Raw genomic sequence first — 20,079 nt, 5'->3', positions numbered from 1 at the left:
ATATAGATACAGAAGAGGATTGGACCTAGCACAGAGCCCTGAGGAACCCCGTAGCTTACTTTAGTGTACACAGAAGACCTATTATTCACGTGTACAAACTGGTACCTATCAGATAGGTAGAACTTAAACCATTTTAGGGCAGTCCCTGTGATTCCAAGTAATTTCTCTAATCTCTCTAGTAGAATATAGTGATCTATAGTGTCAAAAGCTGCACTGAGATCTAATAAAACCAGCACTGAGAGTCGTCCTTCATCTGAAGCCCAGAGTAGATCATTAGTTACTTTAACTAAAGCAGTCTCTGTGCTGTGTTGAGCTCTAAAACCTGACTGGAAGTCCTCGAACAGGCTGTTGTTTTGAAGAAATTCACAGAGCTGAGCCGCCACAACTTTCTCAAGAATCTTTGAAATAAAAGGAAGATTAGATATAGGCCTGTAGTTTGCTAAGGTGCTGGAATCAAGAGTAGGTTTTTTGAGAAGGGGTTTGATTACAGCTACTTTAAAGGACTGTGGCACGTAGCCTATTGATAGGGATATATTTATTGTCTCCAACAAAGATGGGCAGACTAGCGGAATAACTTCTTTAAACAGCTTAGTTGGGATCGGATCTGAAAGGCAGGTCGATGGTTTGGAGGATGAAATAATAGAGTTAAGTTCCTGAAGTCCTATATGTGTGAAACAGTTTAGGTTAGGCCTATTTACATTTAATGGTACAGCAGGCCCAGGTGAAGGCAGGGAGTGGCTAATTTTATCTCTAATCTTATGAATTTTATGGTTAAAAAATGTCATAAAGTCCTCACAGCTGAGGGCTAGAGGAATCATGGGCTCAATAGAGCTCTGACTTTGTGTTAGCCTGGCTACAGTGCTGAAAAGGTACCTCGGATTATTTTTATTTTCTTCAATTAGTGAGGAGTAGTATGTAGATCGACTATGTCGTAAGGCTGTCATGTATTTACTATGGCTTTCTTGCCAGAGTATTCGTGACTCCTCTGTTTTATTGGAGCGCCACATTCTCTCTAATTTACGGGTTGTTTGTTTGAGTGTGTGAGTTTCAGAGCTAAACCACGGAGCTTTCCTCTGACGTTTAATAGTTTTTTCCCTCAATGGGGCAATTGAGTCCAAGGTGGATTTTAGTAGGCTAGCAGATCCAGTTGAGAGGGGCTTTAATTAATATCATAGTTATTTATTGGATGGTGCACTGAGTTTAAGGCAGCAGGAATGGCCTCTTTAAATTTAGCCACAGCACTATTGGACAGATTTCTACTCGTAACTATTTTATTGCACAGTGCGAGATCCTCTAGGATAAAGTTAAAAGATATTAAAAAGTGATCTGATAGCAGCAGATTTTCAGGGTAGACTTTTAGTTCATTAATATCAAGGCCATATGCTAGAACAAGATCAAGAGTATGATTTAAACGATGAGTAGCTTCATTAATAGTTTTAAAAAAGCCAACTGAGTCTATTAGGGACATAAAGGCTGAGCTCAGGCTATCACTATCTTTGTCCACATGGATATTAAAATCTCCTACTATCAGTATTTTATCAGAACTGAGGACTAAGTTTGATATAAACTCAGAGAATTCTGATAGAAATTCAGAATAAGGGCCTGGAGGACGGTAAATTATCGCAAATAAGACTGGCTGGCAGGTTTTTGATTCGGTATGAGATAAATTTAGAACCAGGCTTTCAAAGGAAGTGTAACTGGCCTTTGGTTTAGGATAGATTAGGAGAGAGGAATGATAAATAGCTGCTACACCACCTCCACGGCCTATGTCTCGTGGCATATGAGTATTTAAATGACTGGGAGGAGTGGCTTCATTTAAACTAACATATTCATCTTGATACAGCCATGTTTCAGTTAAACAGAATAAATCAAAGTTATTTTCTGAGATAAGGTCATTTACTAGTAGAGATTTGGATCTCAGTGATCTAATATTTAATAGAGCACATCTAATGGTTTTATGTTTTGGTGTTTCTAGATTTGAGATTTAAATTTTTTTCAGATTTTTATAATTGATAGCTCTTTTATTTGATTTTATGTTAAAATCATTGTGAAATATGGGTCGGGGGACCCATATTATTACCCATATCTATCTATCTATCTATCTATCTAAGAAAAAAAAAACAAAATGACAACAGAAATGCACAAAACTACACTAAAAAAGATGCAAAAATACGTATAATGACTCCAAAAATTGTCTCTGGTCTTTGGAGAGAGCAGACGTGTTTTTGTTTGCTCCGATAACACGACCTTGGCTACAGCTGGCTACAGCTGAACAGCTGAACAGCCTGAAACATTGGGCCCAAGACTGAAGGAAAATGGTGAAAAAACCGCAGAGAGGCCCTTCAGAACCCAATTCGGGTTTGGAAGAGGTCAAGGAGATGATATGCGAGGGTCTACGAAACCTATCTGCCGAGATAAAGTCGTTGGAAAAGACGCTGGAAAACTCACTGGAAAGACTACAAAGCGAAGCAAAGGTACTGAAAGAAAAGAATGAAAGAAATGCTGAAGAGATAAAATTGTTGAACGCGAGGGTTGAACAGCTGGAACAAAAGGAAAGAGAGAAAGATGTCATCATCACAGGCCTAAAGATAAAACCCAGGAGCTATGCGAGTGACGAAGAAACAAAATCGATTGAACAACAGGTCATTGACTACCTGAAGTCGAAGGACATTGTCCTGAACCCTGACAACACCAACTCCTGCCATCTCCTGCCAAAGAAAAATGATAACAGAGCTGTAAAAATAACCTTCACAAATATGAAATTCAAAGGACAACTCCTGAGGCAAGGAAATAAAGTGAAGGGAATGAAGGTGTACATCAATGAAAACCTGACGAAACAAAATGCAAGCATTGCATGGAAGGCACGCCAAATAAAAAAAGGAGGGAAAATTGTGAAGACGTGGTCAAAAAACTGCAGGATTTATATTCTGGAAGAAGAGGACGGAAAACCATTTCTCATCAAAACGATGGAAGACTTGGGAAAATACGAAGGATCCACCTAAACAACAACATTACTGATGGTAATCATGGATATGGACTCAGATCTATATAAACACTGGAAACAAAACTCAGACTGTGATTATTTTACGGAGACTGAATTCAATGTGGAAACCAAGAGTAAAAAAGGTCTGTCATTTATTCATTTCAATTGCTAGGTGGTGGGGTGATTAAGGATTACATTAAATTTAAATTCAAAGTGTTTATTGTCATATGTGCAGTTAGAAACACGTTTTCTTGTACAATGAAATTACTACCTTGCTTATGAACTAAGATATAATAATGTGTTTATACAAGTTAAATCTAACAGTGGAAAATACAACACTGCCATTAGAACTAACAACAGCAGTTAGAAACACGCTTATGAACTAAGATATAATACATTAAAATACTACCTTGCTTGTGAACTAGGATATAATAATGTGTTTATACAAGTTGGATCTGACAGTGGAGAATACAACACTGCCAATAGAGCTGACAACAGCTGAATTAGCCTTGATGTAGAGACAAAACAAGCTGCAAACTTGTGTGTCCAAAAGAGACATTCCCGAGTGGTGACATTATGGATGAAAAGGGAAAAAACCTTCCAAACACCTTCGAAAGAGGAACTGTTCTTGAACTGGAGGAATGCTAACAACGTCTGGCAGGGAACAAGGCCAACATGAACAACGATAGAGAGGAGGAGGACAACACAGATGAGAATACACAAAAAAGGACTGTTCAACAACTGAAGAATGTTTGACCAGAGAGACATGTAAACCCATGTAAATTTGCGATGGTAAAACAGGGGACGGGACCCGGATAAGCAAACTGCTTCTCTCGTCTCCTTTTTCGGCATGTACAAAAAAGAAAAAAAAAAATGAAAAAAAAAAAAAAAAAGTGAATGTAACCATGTCGGAAATAAACTGAATAAATAAAAAAAATAAATAAAAATCATATGCATGTCCCATAAAATTAAACCAGGAAAATCGCACACTCTATTTTACCTTGCACCCGCAAATACACCCCTTTATAACACTACAGAGTACAGAGTATGTACACCTCTTTGTACATCCAACCTTCAAACACATACTCATTTGGCCATAATTGACAACTCTACTTAAAGCTGATATCCGAAGTTTCTGAGAAATCTATGTTCATGTATCATTCTTTTGAAATGCGTAAAAACACCTAACTAGTCTTTTACTATGGTCTACTGCCAGTGGTCATTCATATACATCAATGTGTATAAGTCCTGCCTTCGTCCTATAGACCCCTATACAAATGGAAACGATCGCCCAGCCAACAGGCTAAAACTTCCTGTTTTTGAGACTGTCAATCAAAGTGAATGTAGAACTGTGCACAGAAACAAGGCTGCGCGTCACTACAGCAAACAGGTAAATATGATTTTGGCTCTCACCTGACCCATTGACATATATCAATGTGACCCGATGCGACCTTGTTATGTCCACGATGTGGGTGCAGAAAAGTAAAGGCGTGGCTTTTGGTAGATTGGCAGAGGCAGTTGGAGGAAGTGGAACGGTTTAGAACAGGACATCGGATATCAGTTTTAAGCTACCACACGAATACACACACTTTCGACGGGCACTGTACTAGTATATCTGTCAACATGTACATGTCCAGACTTAAGTTTTGTGGTAAACAAGCTTTCACAATACTTTTGTGAACCAACAGAGGAACATTGAGTAACTGTGAAGCATGTACTAAGACACCTGGAATGTACTACACACAAGGAGTTGTGTTTCATGCGAAACCACAATGAGGTTTTAGGCCTATAGTGATGCTGATGGGTTATGTTCAAACTCTGAGTATGTTCAGGCTGAAATGAGGGAAACACTGAGTATCCCATTCCTAAACGCGAGGTATGTTCTTCTCTGAGTATGTTACCATGGCAACATTGTCCGTGAACTAAACCTGGTCGCTGGCAGGTTTTATCAAAGAAACCCTGGGTTTCTACCTGGCTCCGCCCACCTGAACACCATTTCTGAACACTTTAATGAACCTTATTACTCTTCTCTGAAACACATTAGTAACATCACACACCACAGACGTGTTCACATCATTACTAATGTTGTGTTGCTTTACATTTTTTTTTTTTGTGTGCAAACGGTAGTTTTCTTTATAACATTGTGGATGTAGGTTGAGGTTGATCTGCATTAAAACATCTAATGACGTCTGTAGTAAAGTTCACTGAATACAAACCTGTGGATAATATAAAGGAGGATATGATAATTTAAATGAATCCACTTTTAAGGCTCAATTGTTGTTTTATATTGTGGTACAGTTAAATCTGTAGATCACGGCTCTTTGACGATATGATGGCACAGTGAGTTGTGATGCGGCGCATGAAAGCGGTGGGTCGTGGGTTCGCGTCCCGCTTCAGTGTTTTTTTATGACATTTTTTAGGACGTGGAGATGACTCTGGCGACAATAATACATTAAAAATCAATATAAATGATGCAATATCAAGCAGCATTTACTGTCTTAATATCCAGTGTAACAGGAGGGCTCTCTATGTAGCCATCTTATGCTGCTGACACGTCTCCTCAGACACATTTTATTCATATTGTTCACCGCTCGTCACGTCACTGAAGCAATAAAGTGATGAAGCGACCAAAAAATGTGACTAATTACGGATGATTTAAGCCACTATAATCACTGAAGACTGAACGCACCTTTAGAACAGGCTCATATTCCTCAAACACCGGCTTATTTCACCCATTACGGTGAATAAATCACTCTTTTCCGGGTGGTTGCCATGGCAGCTCGACTCATCTTCGATCCATTGATGATGGCTTTTTATCGCGCGTGCACGTCAGTAACCCAAGGTTTACATACTCAGGGTTGATTGACCCACTTCATACCAGCTGTAATGGAATCCGATACCCAGAGTTTATGGATAGGCTCAGAGTGTGTTAACCCTCCTTTATGGAATACCCCTCAGGTGTACTCTCAACATGTCTCAACATTATTATTATTATTATTTATTGAAATCTGTTTTTTGTTCTTCTTTTTCAATCTCTTTTCTCAATTTCATTTTGTATATGTACTGTATATACATATATATATACAGTGAAGAAAATAAGTATTTGAACACCCTGCTATTTTGCAAGTTCTCCCACTTAGAAAACATGGAGGGATCTGGAATTTTCATGGAAGGTGCATGTCCACTGTATGAGAGATAGCCTAAAAAGAAAAATCCAGAAATCACAATCTATGATTTTTTAACAATTTATTCGTGTGATACAGCTGAAAATAAGTATTTGAACACCAACGTTAATATTTGGTAGAGAAGCCTGCCTCATGGTGGAAGTGGCCTACTTAAGTCTCCCCTGCACCTGGCGATCAGTCTCAACTGCTGCTGGCTGGTGACAGAGCTTCTGTAGAACTCCGGTGGCAGCTAATTTCCCCCGTTTCTTATTGTGACTTTAAGATTTTAGCCTGCTACTGTTTTGTTTAGGGTTCATATTTAGGGTTTCTTTTTGGTTGAATTAGAGTTTATTTTTGTATCATTTGGTATTTTTTTAGAAATCCTTAACTCTGCACCAGTTATGTTTAGCAGTCCCTGGGTCTTTTAGTTTTTTTCCCTTGGGTGTGCTTGCGAGGGGGAATTGGCCCGTTTTCTGTTTTGCACTTGGGATTTTTGTTATTTAGTGTGTTTGTGAGTAGCATTGTCTGTTTTGTTTGGGGTGGGGCTTCCTCCTCTCCAGCCGTTCTTGTTTGGTTCTTTTCTAATATTTAGCTGCCTTTTTTCAGATTTCGTTTGGTTCTGGCCCAGGGGCTACACGGTTTTACCTTTTAATTGTACTTTTAATATGGCCATTTTAACCTACACTGTTAATCCCTAGAAATAAATACTTTAATATTTTATGCTTACTCCTGGTGTTTTAAATAAACCTTGAATTGCATATATTAAAAGCACTGTCTCTGCTCTTTTTTTTTACAAACGTATCTCTGTGTCCTTTGGCTTTCTTAGTGCTTTAGTTATTTTTTGGTTATTGACTATTTTAAGTTAAATACCTCAGGTCACATTATTATTATTATTATTATTATTATTAGTATTATTGAAGCAGAATATATGGCTCTAGCTTCTTCAATGTAGGAGTGTATATATCGAGAGCAGCTATTAAAAGGTATAGATGACTACAAATACAACCAAACAGTGGTATACGAAGACAATCAGGGAAGGATCGCTTCAGCCAAAAAGCCTGTAAGCAAACAGAGGAGCAAACATGTGGACATTTAATACCACTTTGCAAGGTCCATCGTAAACAGAGGAAAAATTTCCCTGGTATATTGCACTACTGAAGAAATGTTAGCGAAGAATGAAAGACATACCTGTATTACATTTTACTGCAATAAATGTTTTGTGTGGATTTCAGCAAACAGAGTACAAGTGGGGGTGTTAAGAGATGTATTTGGGTGTTTGTTTGGTTTTTGATGTTGTGCAGTGCATTGTGTTCGCCACTGTGTGGCGCAGTGTTCTTTTCTTTTACTTCTCCTCCTTCCTTTTTTACCGGAAGATGTGTGTTGTATAATAAAAATGTGCCTCGTCAGATAAAGAACACTTTATTGCCTCTGTCAGATTTTTTCCCTTTGAGAACAAAAGAAAACCCCTGAATAACATTCTGTAATTCTGCAAAGACGTGAGATGAATATCCAACATTCCCTCACTAAATTGTAATATTTCTCCCTGTCAACAACTGACCCCTTCTTCCAAAGCGAAGACAAGATAAGATATCCTATTGCAGTAAAAAGCTATGAAAAGCTGTAGATTGACATACATGAAGCGTAAATAAATGACACATATTTTTATATACATGTCATCCAAATGTATGTAAAAGCATTATTTAATTATTCTTACTGCTGCATTTGACCTTTGCACGGACCCTCACTGTGACACATGATGCCAGGTGGTTGATGTGCTTACTTATTATTATTATTATTATTATTATTATTATTATTATTATTATTATTAATAATAATAATATTATTAATAAAATAATTATAAGATAAAAGTCTACAGAATAATTGATTGCTGCATCCTTACAAATATATGTTTGGGCAAAACATGTAAAACACAAGCTTAAACTTGCATGAGATCAGATTGTATTGTTTTGACAAACTCAAAACTCTAGAAGTTTGCTATTAGGTGCCGCGTGTAATGTTGTGCACACACACATTACAATACCAACCCTGTGGCAAAAAAGTTTTAGATGAATAATTTTTGAACATATGTGAACTGAATAATTGTATTTTTCTTTGGTGCTCTGAGGGCTTTTTTCTGCTTTCAGTCTTGCAGAAGTAACTTCCTGGCAACCTCATGGTCTATTTTAAATTTCAAAATAAGCTTGAATGTGGCTTTCTGAGTCAGATCTGCTTTGAGGTGAAAAGGAAGGTGAGAATTTACAAAAATACCTGTATAATTTGCAATGTAATTATTTGCATTTTATATCACTCTCACACTCCTCAGACTATCTGTCAGACAACAACAGAGTAGATCTTTCTTCTTTGCCTTTTGGTCGCTCCATCGCTCCAGTGACGTGACGACCGGGGAACAGTATGTGTCTGCGGAGCCTCGTAGCCTGGACACTATCTGGTGCAGATACTGTACAACGGCGCCAGCCCTGGGAGGGCTGCTGCATTGACAGGGCTGCACAGAGCTGCACACTTCTTTTCCGGTCGTACGTTTACAGCATTCCAAGCCGCTGGAAGTCATTTTGAACAGGGGGTGCTGTGAAAAATGTGGTTGTTTTTTTTTGGACAAAAAACCTATGAGCCCATAGGCCTATTTAAAATAATTTTAAAAATAAATGAATTGATTGAGATTCACTACTTAATTGTCATATACACTTCAGTGCACACAACCAGGGTCTGTAACACACAGACTTAATCAGATCTCAGATGAATATACAGTATGTGCTATTAGTTAAACTTCATAATATTGCTATAACAATGATTTGGTCAGCTGACATGAACCTGAGTCACTGCATCATCTACGTTTGTATCATGTGACTCTATAGAGGGTTTTGCACGGCCATGTTGGTGGCAATCGGTTGGAAACAATACATGTTGGAGGCACTGCGATAGATATACCACAGAAAAGCATTTCCCAAAATATTCATACGGAATTTATAAATTTTGCAAAATATTTTGAATTGGATACATTTTTTAAAGTTATTATTATTATTATTATTATTATTATTATTATTTAAATCTCTTTTTTGTTCGTTTTCCCTCTCTTCTCTCAATTTTATTTTGTATATATATATATATATATATATATATATCTAGTTTCTCGTGTTCCTTTTTCCTGATGTTGCAGTCACTTGGTATCGCTATGTCAACCACAACGGCTTTCCTCTGCTCTTTGTCCACCACCACAATGTCCGGTTGGTTCGCCATTACCATTCTGTCCGTCTGTATCTGGAAATCCCACAGGATCTAAGCTACTTTGACCTTGGGGTTTCCAGCCCATACTCTGCACAGATGTTCCTGTACACTATGCCAGCCACTTGGTTATGGCGCTCCATGTAAGCTTTCCCTGCCAGCATCTTACACCCTGCCGTTAAGTGCTGGATTGTCTCAGGGGCCTCTTTGCACAGTCTACACCTGGGGTATTGTCTGGTGTGATAGATCTGGGCCTCTAATGCTCTGGTGCTCAAGGCCTGCTCCTGTGCAGCCATGATGAGTGCCTCTGTGCTGTCCTTCAGTCCAGCTCTGTCTAGCCATTGGTAGGATTTCCTGATATTCGCCACTTAATTTATGCTTGTCCTCCCATGACGGAACCTCCAGCACCTCATCTTCTGTTCCCCATTGTCTGAGACATTCACTGAGCACGTCATCTGTTGGCGCCTTGTACTTGATGTACTTATGGATCTTTGATGTTTCATCCTGGATAGTGGCTCTCACGCTCATTAGTCCTCGGCCTCCTTCCTTACGGCTAGTGTACAGTCTCAGGTTGCTAGATTTGGAGTTTAACCCTCCGTGCATGGTTAGGAGCTTTCATGTCTTAACATCTGTGGTCTGTATCTCATCCATTGGCCAGCTTATTATTCCTGCAGAGTATCTGATTACTGGCAGGGCGTAGCTGTTTATTGCCCGGGACTTGTTCTTCCCATTGAGCTGGCTTCTTAGGACATGTCTTTACTCGTTGGAAGTATTTTGCCGTAGCCACTTTCCTTGTCACCTCTTTGAGGTTGCCATTTGCTTGTGGGATTCCAAGGTACATTTAACTGTCCTCAATGTCTGCTATTGTTCCTTCTGAGAGTGAGGCCCCTTCTGTGTGGACTACCTTCCCTCTCTTAGTCACCATTCGACCACTCTTCTCTAGTCCGAATGACATCCCAATGTCTGCGGTGTAAATCCGGGTGGTATGGATCAGTGAGTCTATGTCTCGCTCATTTTTAGCGTACAGCTTGATGTCATCCATGTAGAGCAGGTGACTGATGGTGGCCCCATTCCTGAGTCGGTATCCATAGCCAGTCTTGTTGATTATTTGGCTAAGGGGGTTCAGGCCTATGCAGAACAACAGTAGGGACAGGGCGTCTCCTTGGTATATGCCACATTTGATGGAAACTTGTGCAAGAGGCTTACCATTGGCCTCAAGGGTGGTTTTCCACAACCTCATCGAGTTTGCAATGAAGGCTCTTAGAGTCCTTTTTATGTTGTGTAGCTCCAAGCATTCAATGATCCAAGTATGTGGCATTGAGTCGTAGGCTTTCTTGTAATCAATCCAGGCAGTGCTCAGGTTAGTGTTTCAGGATCTGCAGTCTCTAGTGACTGTTCTGTCCACCAGGAGCTGGTGTTTGACACCTCTGGTATCTTTACCGATTCCCTTCTGAGCTGTGCTCATGTATTGATCCATGTGCCCACTTATCTTAGCCGCTATGATGCCAGACATGAGCTTCCACGTTGTGGAGAGGCAGGTTATTGACCGATAGTTGGATGGGACTGTACCCTTTGAGGGATCCTTGTGGATCAGGATTGTGCACCCTTTGGTTAGCCATTCAGGGTGATTCCCATCTCTCAGCAGCTGGTTCATTTGTGCTGCCAAGCGCTTATGATGTGCCGTGAGTTTCTTTAGCCCTCAATATAATAATTCAGCTGAAATAAATGTTTGTTTATTCATATGTAATGATGTAATAAGCCACGCCCACTTTGACCAATCACGAATAAATTTGAGATATGGCCTCAAAAGGGCCCCACGATCATACCCACCAAATTTGGTAAAAATTGGTCTTGCCATTTAAGGGATATAAATATTCCATATTTGAAGCACCCCCTAGTGACCTACATTATTCTAATTTGCCGTGTACCCTCACAGTCACATGCCAACCAAGGATCTCAGATTTGGTGTTGTTATTTTGACCGAGATATGTACCAGTTCGCATTTTCATAGCTAGCTAGAAAACTATACTCGTTAATAGTTTGCGCATATTTTGCCTGAACAAAATTCTTGGCAGAACTTAAGATCAGGTCCAACTGAAGACTCTATGTGTCAAGTTTCACGCTGATTGGACAAAATCCCAAGGAGTAGTTTGAAAAAGTATGTTTTTGCGATTTTGCTCCACAAAAGTTTGGGCGGAAATGGACGTGGCCTAGCCCAGGTGATTCAGTGCTATTCAATGAATCTGTAGATATGAAGTTTTGGAATATGCAACAAACGGTGTGGGAGTTATGGGCCAAAACGTGTTGACCTTTGTCCAAGGTCTCCTGGGAGTTTTGGACCCACCCTCCAAAGGGCACCGCCCTCCCTTGCACGGTTTAGCCTCCAGCACCACTTTTACCAACGGAACTATAAAAGGTAAGAACATAAATAATAATAATCGGAATGAATACAATAGAGTTACATACGCGATCCCCAGGCCTCGCGGGCTTGGCCCCCTAATAATAAAAACCAGCAACATTAACTCAGTAGCACCATATATAAAACACAAACCTCGAAACAAAAATGAATAAAACAATTTGTGCTGATTGACAAAATTAGGTCATATCACAGGGAATTTGTCATTCAAAACGTACATAAACAATAAACAGTCTTTGTTGCTGTCAGTTGCTTCATCAAATTGTTCTTTTGGAACAAGTCATCCAGCAAGCATGACAGAGACCATGTCTAATGCTGCAGGCAGTATAAGCTCCTCTGCTATGGTGTTTTTTCTTTTTAAACTGAGCAATCTGGTTTACTACCTTATATCATATGATGCTAACAGTGCTCGCTGATTTACTGAATGACATTCACAAAGCGGGATGATTGTTGGCCATATTCAGCACGGTTTCGCTGGAAACAACTGAAGCGGCTTATTGCAGACAGCTTCAGCCTTGGGCACTCTGCCTTCCCCTGTCAAGTAATGGGCTTGCCACAGGCGCACTCATGAGGGATGCACTGGTGTCCGGGCTTGCCGTCCGTTGCTCGGAACAAAACCCCACTTTGTGCCGGCAAGCATGGCGGTCTCGCTCTGGCCGTCACCCCATCCGATGTGCCCCCCAGGCACCCAGCAAGGATGCGGGTTGACTGCCTCCGGAGTGTATGCGCAGTGTTGCCAACTCCTCAGCTGTTGGCTGTCTCAAAAGGCGCTAGAAGTCGCTAAATGACATCATCGCCTAATTTGCATAATTTACTATTTGCATGTAGTTGTAATGGACGCTGCAGGACAAGAATAACCTTGTGGGAGAGATGAAAAGTTAGTAAAAAAATAAATAAAAAAAACACTGTAAATATGTTTAGAACCACAAGTACATTTTCTTCCATTGATTCTTGTTTTTAATTTTTTTGAAAGAGGCCACTGCGTCTGAAAACAACTTCACTCAATCAAAATGTATTTGTATAGTGCCAATTCATAACATGTGTGTTATGTGGTGTGGGTCAGGGTCTCCTCTGCTCTTACTGCATCTAGGAGTGCTGCGTGACACTGCTGTGCAACTGACAAACAGTGAGTGTTCTGGACCGGGAGAGGAGCTCAGGGCAGCACCCACTGCTCGTTGAGGACAGTAACTGCAGAGCGATACGTGCTTTCCCATTACGTCAGAGTCTGAAAAACCCTCAGAAAAGTTTTAAATAACAGTGGGAAAAGTAGCTCGATTTGTAGGTAGTAGTTTTTGACTAAATTCGTCGTCAAGAAGATCTGAAAAGTCGCCAGATTTAGTGAGAGAGTTGGCAACACTGTGTACGCGTTACCCTCGTCTTGAGGGCAAAGAGAATATATTTTGTGTATCGCGGGCAGTAAAGTTTGGGATCCCCTGCTCTATGGTCTCTAATAGAGCGCACACTCACACACGACAGCGCCACTGCCACTTACAGTAGTGGATGTACTATTACACTTTACTTTAGTACAGCAAAAATATGTAGGAAATAAATTAATTGCATACAATAACACTAATAGAGTGACCCACATGCACAAATATATTCCATAAAATATCAGCCCATGAGCTCTTTGAGTCAGCAGCTATTGTAGCCTTTTTTAATGTGTCAAGTGTTGATGTATTCAAATTAATTTGTGTTTGTAAGGGATATGTTTATCTTTTAAGTTGGGAATTGTTTTATTTATTTATTTATTGTTTTTATTTATTGTACTTTTTTATCGTTATCGTGATAAATACAATCAGGATTGTATTATTTTATTTTTTGTGTCTATATCGCCCATACCTAATGTGTATATTTATATAATGTCTCGTTCTTAATTTTAGGCTTGTTCGCTTTTATCCATTGAGCAAATCAGCATCATGGAGGTATTTTCAGCAGCGTCAGCCACAGATGGATTTGTTCCCCTGATGCTCGTTGAGCCAGAGTAATCTTTTATCTGTTCAGCTGTACTGTAAACAAAGTATGGAGGACACAACATATTTTGAGGTGTAACTCATGTTGTTCAAGGACAATGAAAAGCCTTTACCTTCAGTAACTCTGTATTCAGTTTTCCCAATGATAAAGCAGAAAATATCCAACATTGCAAGATTTTTGTATTTCCTTCTCTCTCTCCAATTGTTGTTTCAGTAGACAACACCTTGGTTTAAATATAACTGACTTCCCACTTTTTTCCTTTTTTGGAAATATGATAAGATAATATAAAAATATGATAATGCCAAATAATAAAATGTATAAATAAATAATAGATGCTTTATTCTTTACGCTTTATTCTTTACTTTTCACATTAAGACTCTAACTGCTGGACTGATTTGATTTGCGTGAAATCATCCTATACTGGGTAGGAATGATATACACACACGCTTCACTTTATTATATGTAGGTTTAATGATTCAGAATACAGGAAAACTACCCAGAACCGTTTCATTACTCATCCTCTACATTTCCATTGAATTTCCCCTCAGGGATTAATAAAGTCTAATCAATCAATCAGTCAATCAATCAATCATTGGGAGTATAATTTTCTCCACAATTCCAATCACTCCTTACAATTACTGTCATTGCACTGAATGATGCACCCAACAAGACCATTTTTATTAAATATTCATTTGTTTTTCAAGCGAGACACTTCACTTAAATCCATATCTGCAAGCTTGTTAAAGCAAGATATGTAACAACGACCCAAAATGTAACATGACCCCAATTTAATTTTTTTTTTCTTTAAGTAATTAAACCTGAAATGTAATAACTGGTCAAACATTTAGCAAAAGTGCTGAGCCCGAAATGTAATAAAAAAAATTAAAAAAAAAAACATTTTCATAGAACCCAAAATGTAAAGCTTTTTTGTCTATTTTTACATTATGGGGCTGGCAAAACATGTTTCCCCTTATAGTAATAACATTTTATTACATCATAGAGAGAGTCAATGATTTATGAATTAAAAGGCTTCAATGTAAATTGTAGTACCATACAGAAATGTGTGTGTGTGTGTGTGTGTGTGTGTGTGTGTGTGTGTGTGTGTGTGTGTGTGTGTGTGTGTGTGTGTGTGTGTGTGTGTGTGTGTGTGCTTCCCTGTCAACGAATAAATTAATGAATGAAACATCTTTATCTAATCAGACCTGAAACATGAAATCAAGGATTATTTCATTGAAGCTGAGCTGGTATAATGAGTAAGTCTATCTTTCCAGTGATCTGGGCATTAAAAAACAAAACCAGCGCAATTTAAACATTTCCGTCAATTAAGGAAAACTTTAGACTTCCTACACAGATCGACCTCCATCCTGGAACAATCGGTTCCTCCTCCCATTTGCTCACATCAGATTGTACACACGCGCGCGCGCACACACGCACCCTCTCCCTCCACCTCACACACACGCGCACACACGAACGCCAGGATGCTGCAGCATTTTTAAGAGTTTCCAAAGCCGGGGCCAGAGGCAGGGAATGATGTCTAGAGCCTGAGCGCGGTCCTGTTCCAGAGGCGGACGGACCGAGGTCCGGTTCGGTCGGAGCATCGCTGCAGATATGGGTCTGATCGGCTCGGCGCCTTTGGCTCACATCCTCGGGGAGCGTTTCCTCCATCGGTCCTTCAGAGCTGGAAATGGCGATGTGACGGGAGACGCAGCGGAGGTGGATTCCTGGGAATAAAGACGTTTATGAGCACCTGCGCGTTTCGTTGGATTTTCAGCAGCGGTGGACGGTACCATGGTGAATTACCAGAAATACATTACTGTGATGCAGCTGGCTCTGGGGGTGACCGCCGTTAACAAAGAGCACTGCCTCCCACCGAGGAAGCGGATGTGGTGAGTATGAATGCTCGGTGTGGATGATACTGGTAATGGTGATTCAGGTTTGGTGGGGGAAAAGCAGGGCTAAGCCATCGGATGGTAATCATGACGATGAAAATGTTGTTGATGATGATGATGATGATGATGATGATGATGTTGATAATGATGATGATGATGATGATGATGATGATGCGTCTCTCCTCACAACATCCACTGCAGCCAGTTTGCACCAGTCACCCCCAAACCACTGTCCTCCTTCTATCACTAGTTTTATCAGGTGTGATGTCATTCTATGCAACTTCATGTCCTTCTCAGTGAACTGTGAGGCCTCCACCGCACTGTACTGCAATTGTCATTAACGTTATGGTAAACCAGTGTTTACCCACCTATTTAGTCTGTAGTCTACCCTGTGGGCCTTTTTCTATAGTTATGTCCTTATATGTTGTTATGTGCTGTTTATGTGTCAGCAGGCTCGTCCCCACCCCTTCTACTGCAATATTAACCAGGAATTTAAGCAGTTTTATTCTTTATCACGTTTAATCTATATTCTAGATTTGAATGTGTTTTCCAAACATTCTGCCACAATATATCAAGAGATGGGGAACCTTTTAGGTGCATGTGTACTATTTTTCCTGTCTGATGAGAAAATGTGACATTTTATGTTGGAAATGAATCAATACATATTTACCTATCGCCCTTTGTGCTCATTCATCCCTGGTTGGTAACTACTGTGGTAAACTATTACCTCTTTTTTTCCTCTAATGAATAAAATGTCAAAGCACCTTCTGTTTTCACGTCCTGTCCACCTCTCATTGTGTCATTGTCATGACTGTATTAAACATTGTTTCCATCCTGGTCTCTCTGCATGTCTTTGCCTCCTTCCTGTCGTCAGTGTTCTCATCTCTCCAACTACCTAATCTTCCTTTGTCCTCCTACAGCCTTCATTTGTTTACTTCCAGGCAGTCCCTCCTTCTTACTCCAATGAGGAGATGCTCATAGTATCCCTAACTACAGCAGGATTACATCCTGTTTGAAAGAGAAGATGGTTAATTAGGAGTCAACAGACTCAATATCTCTCTAATGGCTTCTTATAACAACTCAAAATGTATGGCAGAGCTGAATCTCACACCATAGCTCCAGTGTGCTTACTGATCATCATCCTAAACCTTCTCTGCATCTGAAGCAAGGACAAAAAACGCAATGTTCAAAGTCTCCATATTTTTAATGGATTAAGAGGAAATTTGCACCCACTGCAGCATGTAAAATTAACTTCTAACTTTATCCCATGATCTATGGCTTTTGTGCGAGTTCTGTCATACCAAAAATGTCCAAACCACAGAGTGCTGCTGTGACCTTATAACAGGGGGTCAGAAGCTTCTTACATGCAGTATTTTTGTGCTCTCATTCTTAATAGTTGCTTATGTTCCTCAGCATAATTACTTCAAATGTCAAGGGCAGACTCCTTTGATGTTTCATGTCTTTCTTGAATTTCTCTCTGAAGAAATATCTTGTTCCAATGCTCAGCACTGGAACTTCACAAAAAGGTGATTATCTAACCCTCAGAGCGAGTGCAGACCTTGTTAAAGTGAATATTTTTTATGATTTAGTGAAAATCACTGAGCTCAGTTAACGTGCAATATTTAACCCATAAGGTTGTCATGTTTTGTCATGATTTGTGGCTCATTGGAATGATACTATAGTGATTTTAAGGTGTGTACATTTAGCTAGCGTGTTTTAAATTGTAACCAGATGAAACTGAATCATACATAAAGGCTTTTTGGATTGTGGCAGAAAATCCAGGACTACACTCATTACTTTTTTCCATTTAAATAGAAGATCAGGGCTCAATTAAGGGTGTGCAATATGAAGATCTTATATTGTGAAGAAATAGAATTTGTCAACGATCTTTCAAAGCACAGAGTTCATAGAATTGGCTGTAGTGGACATTCCATCCTTCACAGTACTGTGTCTGTGTCATCTGACTGTGTACCCATACACAGGCTGCGTCCGAATAGTCCTTCCTATCTCCTTTCCTTTCCACTTTTCCTAACCCCCCGGAAGTGTTTATGTGGCGGCCATGATAAGGAGCATTAGAATTCTCTAAAAGCTAAGGAAAGGAGGCTCAACGCTTTCTTTATAACCTCCTTTAGCCTAGGAAACACTGATGCATCATGTACCAAAAGAGACAACATAATGCTGCCCCACAATTCCTTGCGGCAACAAAGGAACCTGCTCATCCGAGCGTTCACGGAAACTCATGACACTTGCAAGTATCTGGAATGTCAGGGTTGAATGTATTCAATTTAACTGGAGTGATGTAAACTCTCATCAACCACTTACAGTATATTGTAATATCCTTAACCTTGAGTTAATAGTTTGTTTTTGGGCTTTTATACAAACAGAATGCCATTCTTCAAGTGACAGATTAATTTCTAGGTCCTTTCTCCATGCCTCTAGTTTAATAGTTGAGTTATCTGAGGAGTTCGACACCAGTAAATTATAGAATTCTGAGATTGCTCCTTTTTCCGAACTGTCTTCAATGATCAACACTTCTAATTTGGATTTAAGTGATTGGTCTGTGAATTATTCTTACCAGTGACTCTTTTCTTTGTTGAATCTTTCTTAAACATAATGTTTATTTAAGTTAGTTGAATTCAGTAATGTTGTGAATGTTAAAAGTTATTATATTACTGGGGAAATGTTTAGAGAAAATGATTGTTTTCCTTCAGTTGCAGCAGCCAGATATTTGTTTTGACCAGCAGAGGGCGCTGGTAACCCAGCGTTTGTTTGAGATGCAGCTATTCTGCAGTGAAGAAGAGATGCTATGCACTAGCAGACAGAGCTAATAGAAAAACCTGACTTTTACAGATATTCACGTAATATTACAGATATTCTTTCGGTGCTAAAAGGGTAAGGAATCATTTATGAAGAGTAGTAGGCGATTCTGCCCACCGCCTGCTCTTCTGGACATTCTTGCACAATAATGAGTTGTGTCACTACAACCACAGGCACACACAATTACGATGTGAAGCTCACACAGCCTTACAGACAAACTCACCACCATGCATCGTGAGCTGCGCACATTTGGGCTCTGCGTCTGAGTTGCACAGTTTGAACTGGAGCTGAGTACAGCGATTGAAAAATTCGCACAGTGTATCCCAGACTTAAGTAGAGAAAACCCACGCAGGCATGGGGAGAATGTGCAAACTCCACACAGAAATTACTAGGCTTGAACCCAGGACCTTCTTGCTGTGAGGCGGATGTGCTAACCACTAATCCACTGTCTACTTTTTCAACATGTCAAAAGCCCTAATTTTCCAGTGGTTTTTAACATAATTTACAAATGCCTGCTTTTCCTCATTGCTATGAATTATTATGCATTTTTAACTTTCATGACATTGTTGCGCAGCTCTTTGTCCATCAGTGCTATGTCACTGGGCAGAAATCACGCTTCAGTTTGATTTCAGTCATGCTGAAACATCTCTTTGCCTCTGGACTAGAGAGTCCCCTTTTTTTAAAATTCAAACCAGGGAATGGTTGCGTGTGTGTACGCTAAATCTAGCAGCCTTAACGGGGGATCGAATCCTTGTGCTGTTAAAGCAGAGCTACATGGGCACAGTAGGAATGTGCCTTTACTCCTATTTTAGTAATCAGAATGTTTTTAGTTTGAGTCGACTTTAAACTGACCAAATTCCCATTTGTTTTGTATAATTGAACTTCCCACTCATTTTTTTTCTGATTGGCTCATTTAACGTCATGTCCCGCCTTTCACATTAACTATTTAGTTCAGAGCGATGTAAGTCTTCAAGTGCATTTTAGTGTAGTTTTCCTTTAGACAAAAAATTCTGAGTTGAGATATTCTTTTATCTGTCCCACAAGAGGAAATTTGCATTTCATTTACAAGAAACATGAAAAGACAATCACATGTGGCATGAGAGGACAGGAGTGGAGAGGACTGTGGGTCGCCACTAAGGTGAGCACAGTGTTTGGGGTGGAGAAAAGGAAAGGATTGCATCCAACCGCTTGGGGGCGCACGTGCGTGCAGCCTCTTGTGGGCACCACACTCACTCCTCCTGTAGCTTGCAGGGAAGGAGGGTGGACAGATGGCCAATGAAGGCGTTGAAATATAATCCCTTTGCTTCATTCAGATGATGTGTGATGACCTTGGGTAAATCAGAGTTCAGACACAAAGTTTGAAACAAAGGTGGTGGTAGTGGGAGAGGAGGAGGAGGAGGGGGCGGATCGTCAGTCAACACAACATCCTGGTGAAATAGAACCCAGCCTTGAACAACTGGCTGTGGGGAACCAATGATGAAAAGCGATTTGTTTTTGATTCAGGCTAGCACAATTTTGGTGGCCTTGAGTCCTGGTCTCCAGCAGTAATACAATAAGATGACCTTCACTTGCAGCTGAGCATTTAACTTCTCCAAGTTG

General features: G+C 39.9%; 1 protein-coding gene across 8 annotated transcripts in view; it reads left to right on the top strand.

Annotated features, from left to right (window-relative positions):
• The first annotated feature begins 15,420 nt into the window (after positions 1 to 15,420).
• Positions 15,421 to 20,079, top strand: part of tjp1b (tight junction protein 1b) — a 179,356-nt gene continuing 174,697 nt past the window's right edge. For all 8 annotated transcript variants that reach the window (XM_028448666.1, XM_028448665.1, XM_028448657.1 and 5 more), the window contains exon 1: positions 15,421 to 15,660. In XM_028448666.1, the coding sequence (XP_028304467.1) occupies positions 15,563 to 15,660 (98 nt within the window). In that variant the 5' untranslated portion in view covers positions 15,421 to 15,562. The remainder of the gene's footprint in view (positions 15,661 to 20,079) is intronic.

The sequence above is a fragment of the Gouania willdenowi genome, chromosome 6 (genome assembly GCF_900634775.1).
Source record: "Gouania willdenowi chromosome 6, fGouWil2.1, whole genome shotgun sequence".
Classification (NCBI taxonomy): domain Eukaryota; kingdom Metazoa; phylum Chordata; class Actinopteri; order Blenniiformes; family Gobiesocidae; genus Gouania; species Gouania willdenowi.
Note: the sequence above shows the minus strand (reverse complement) of the source record. Positions and strands in the feature narration are given on the sequence as shown.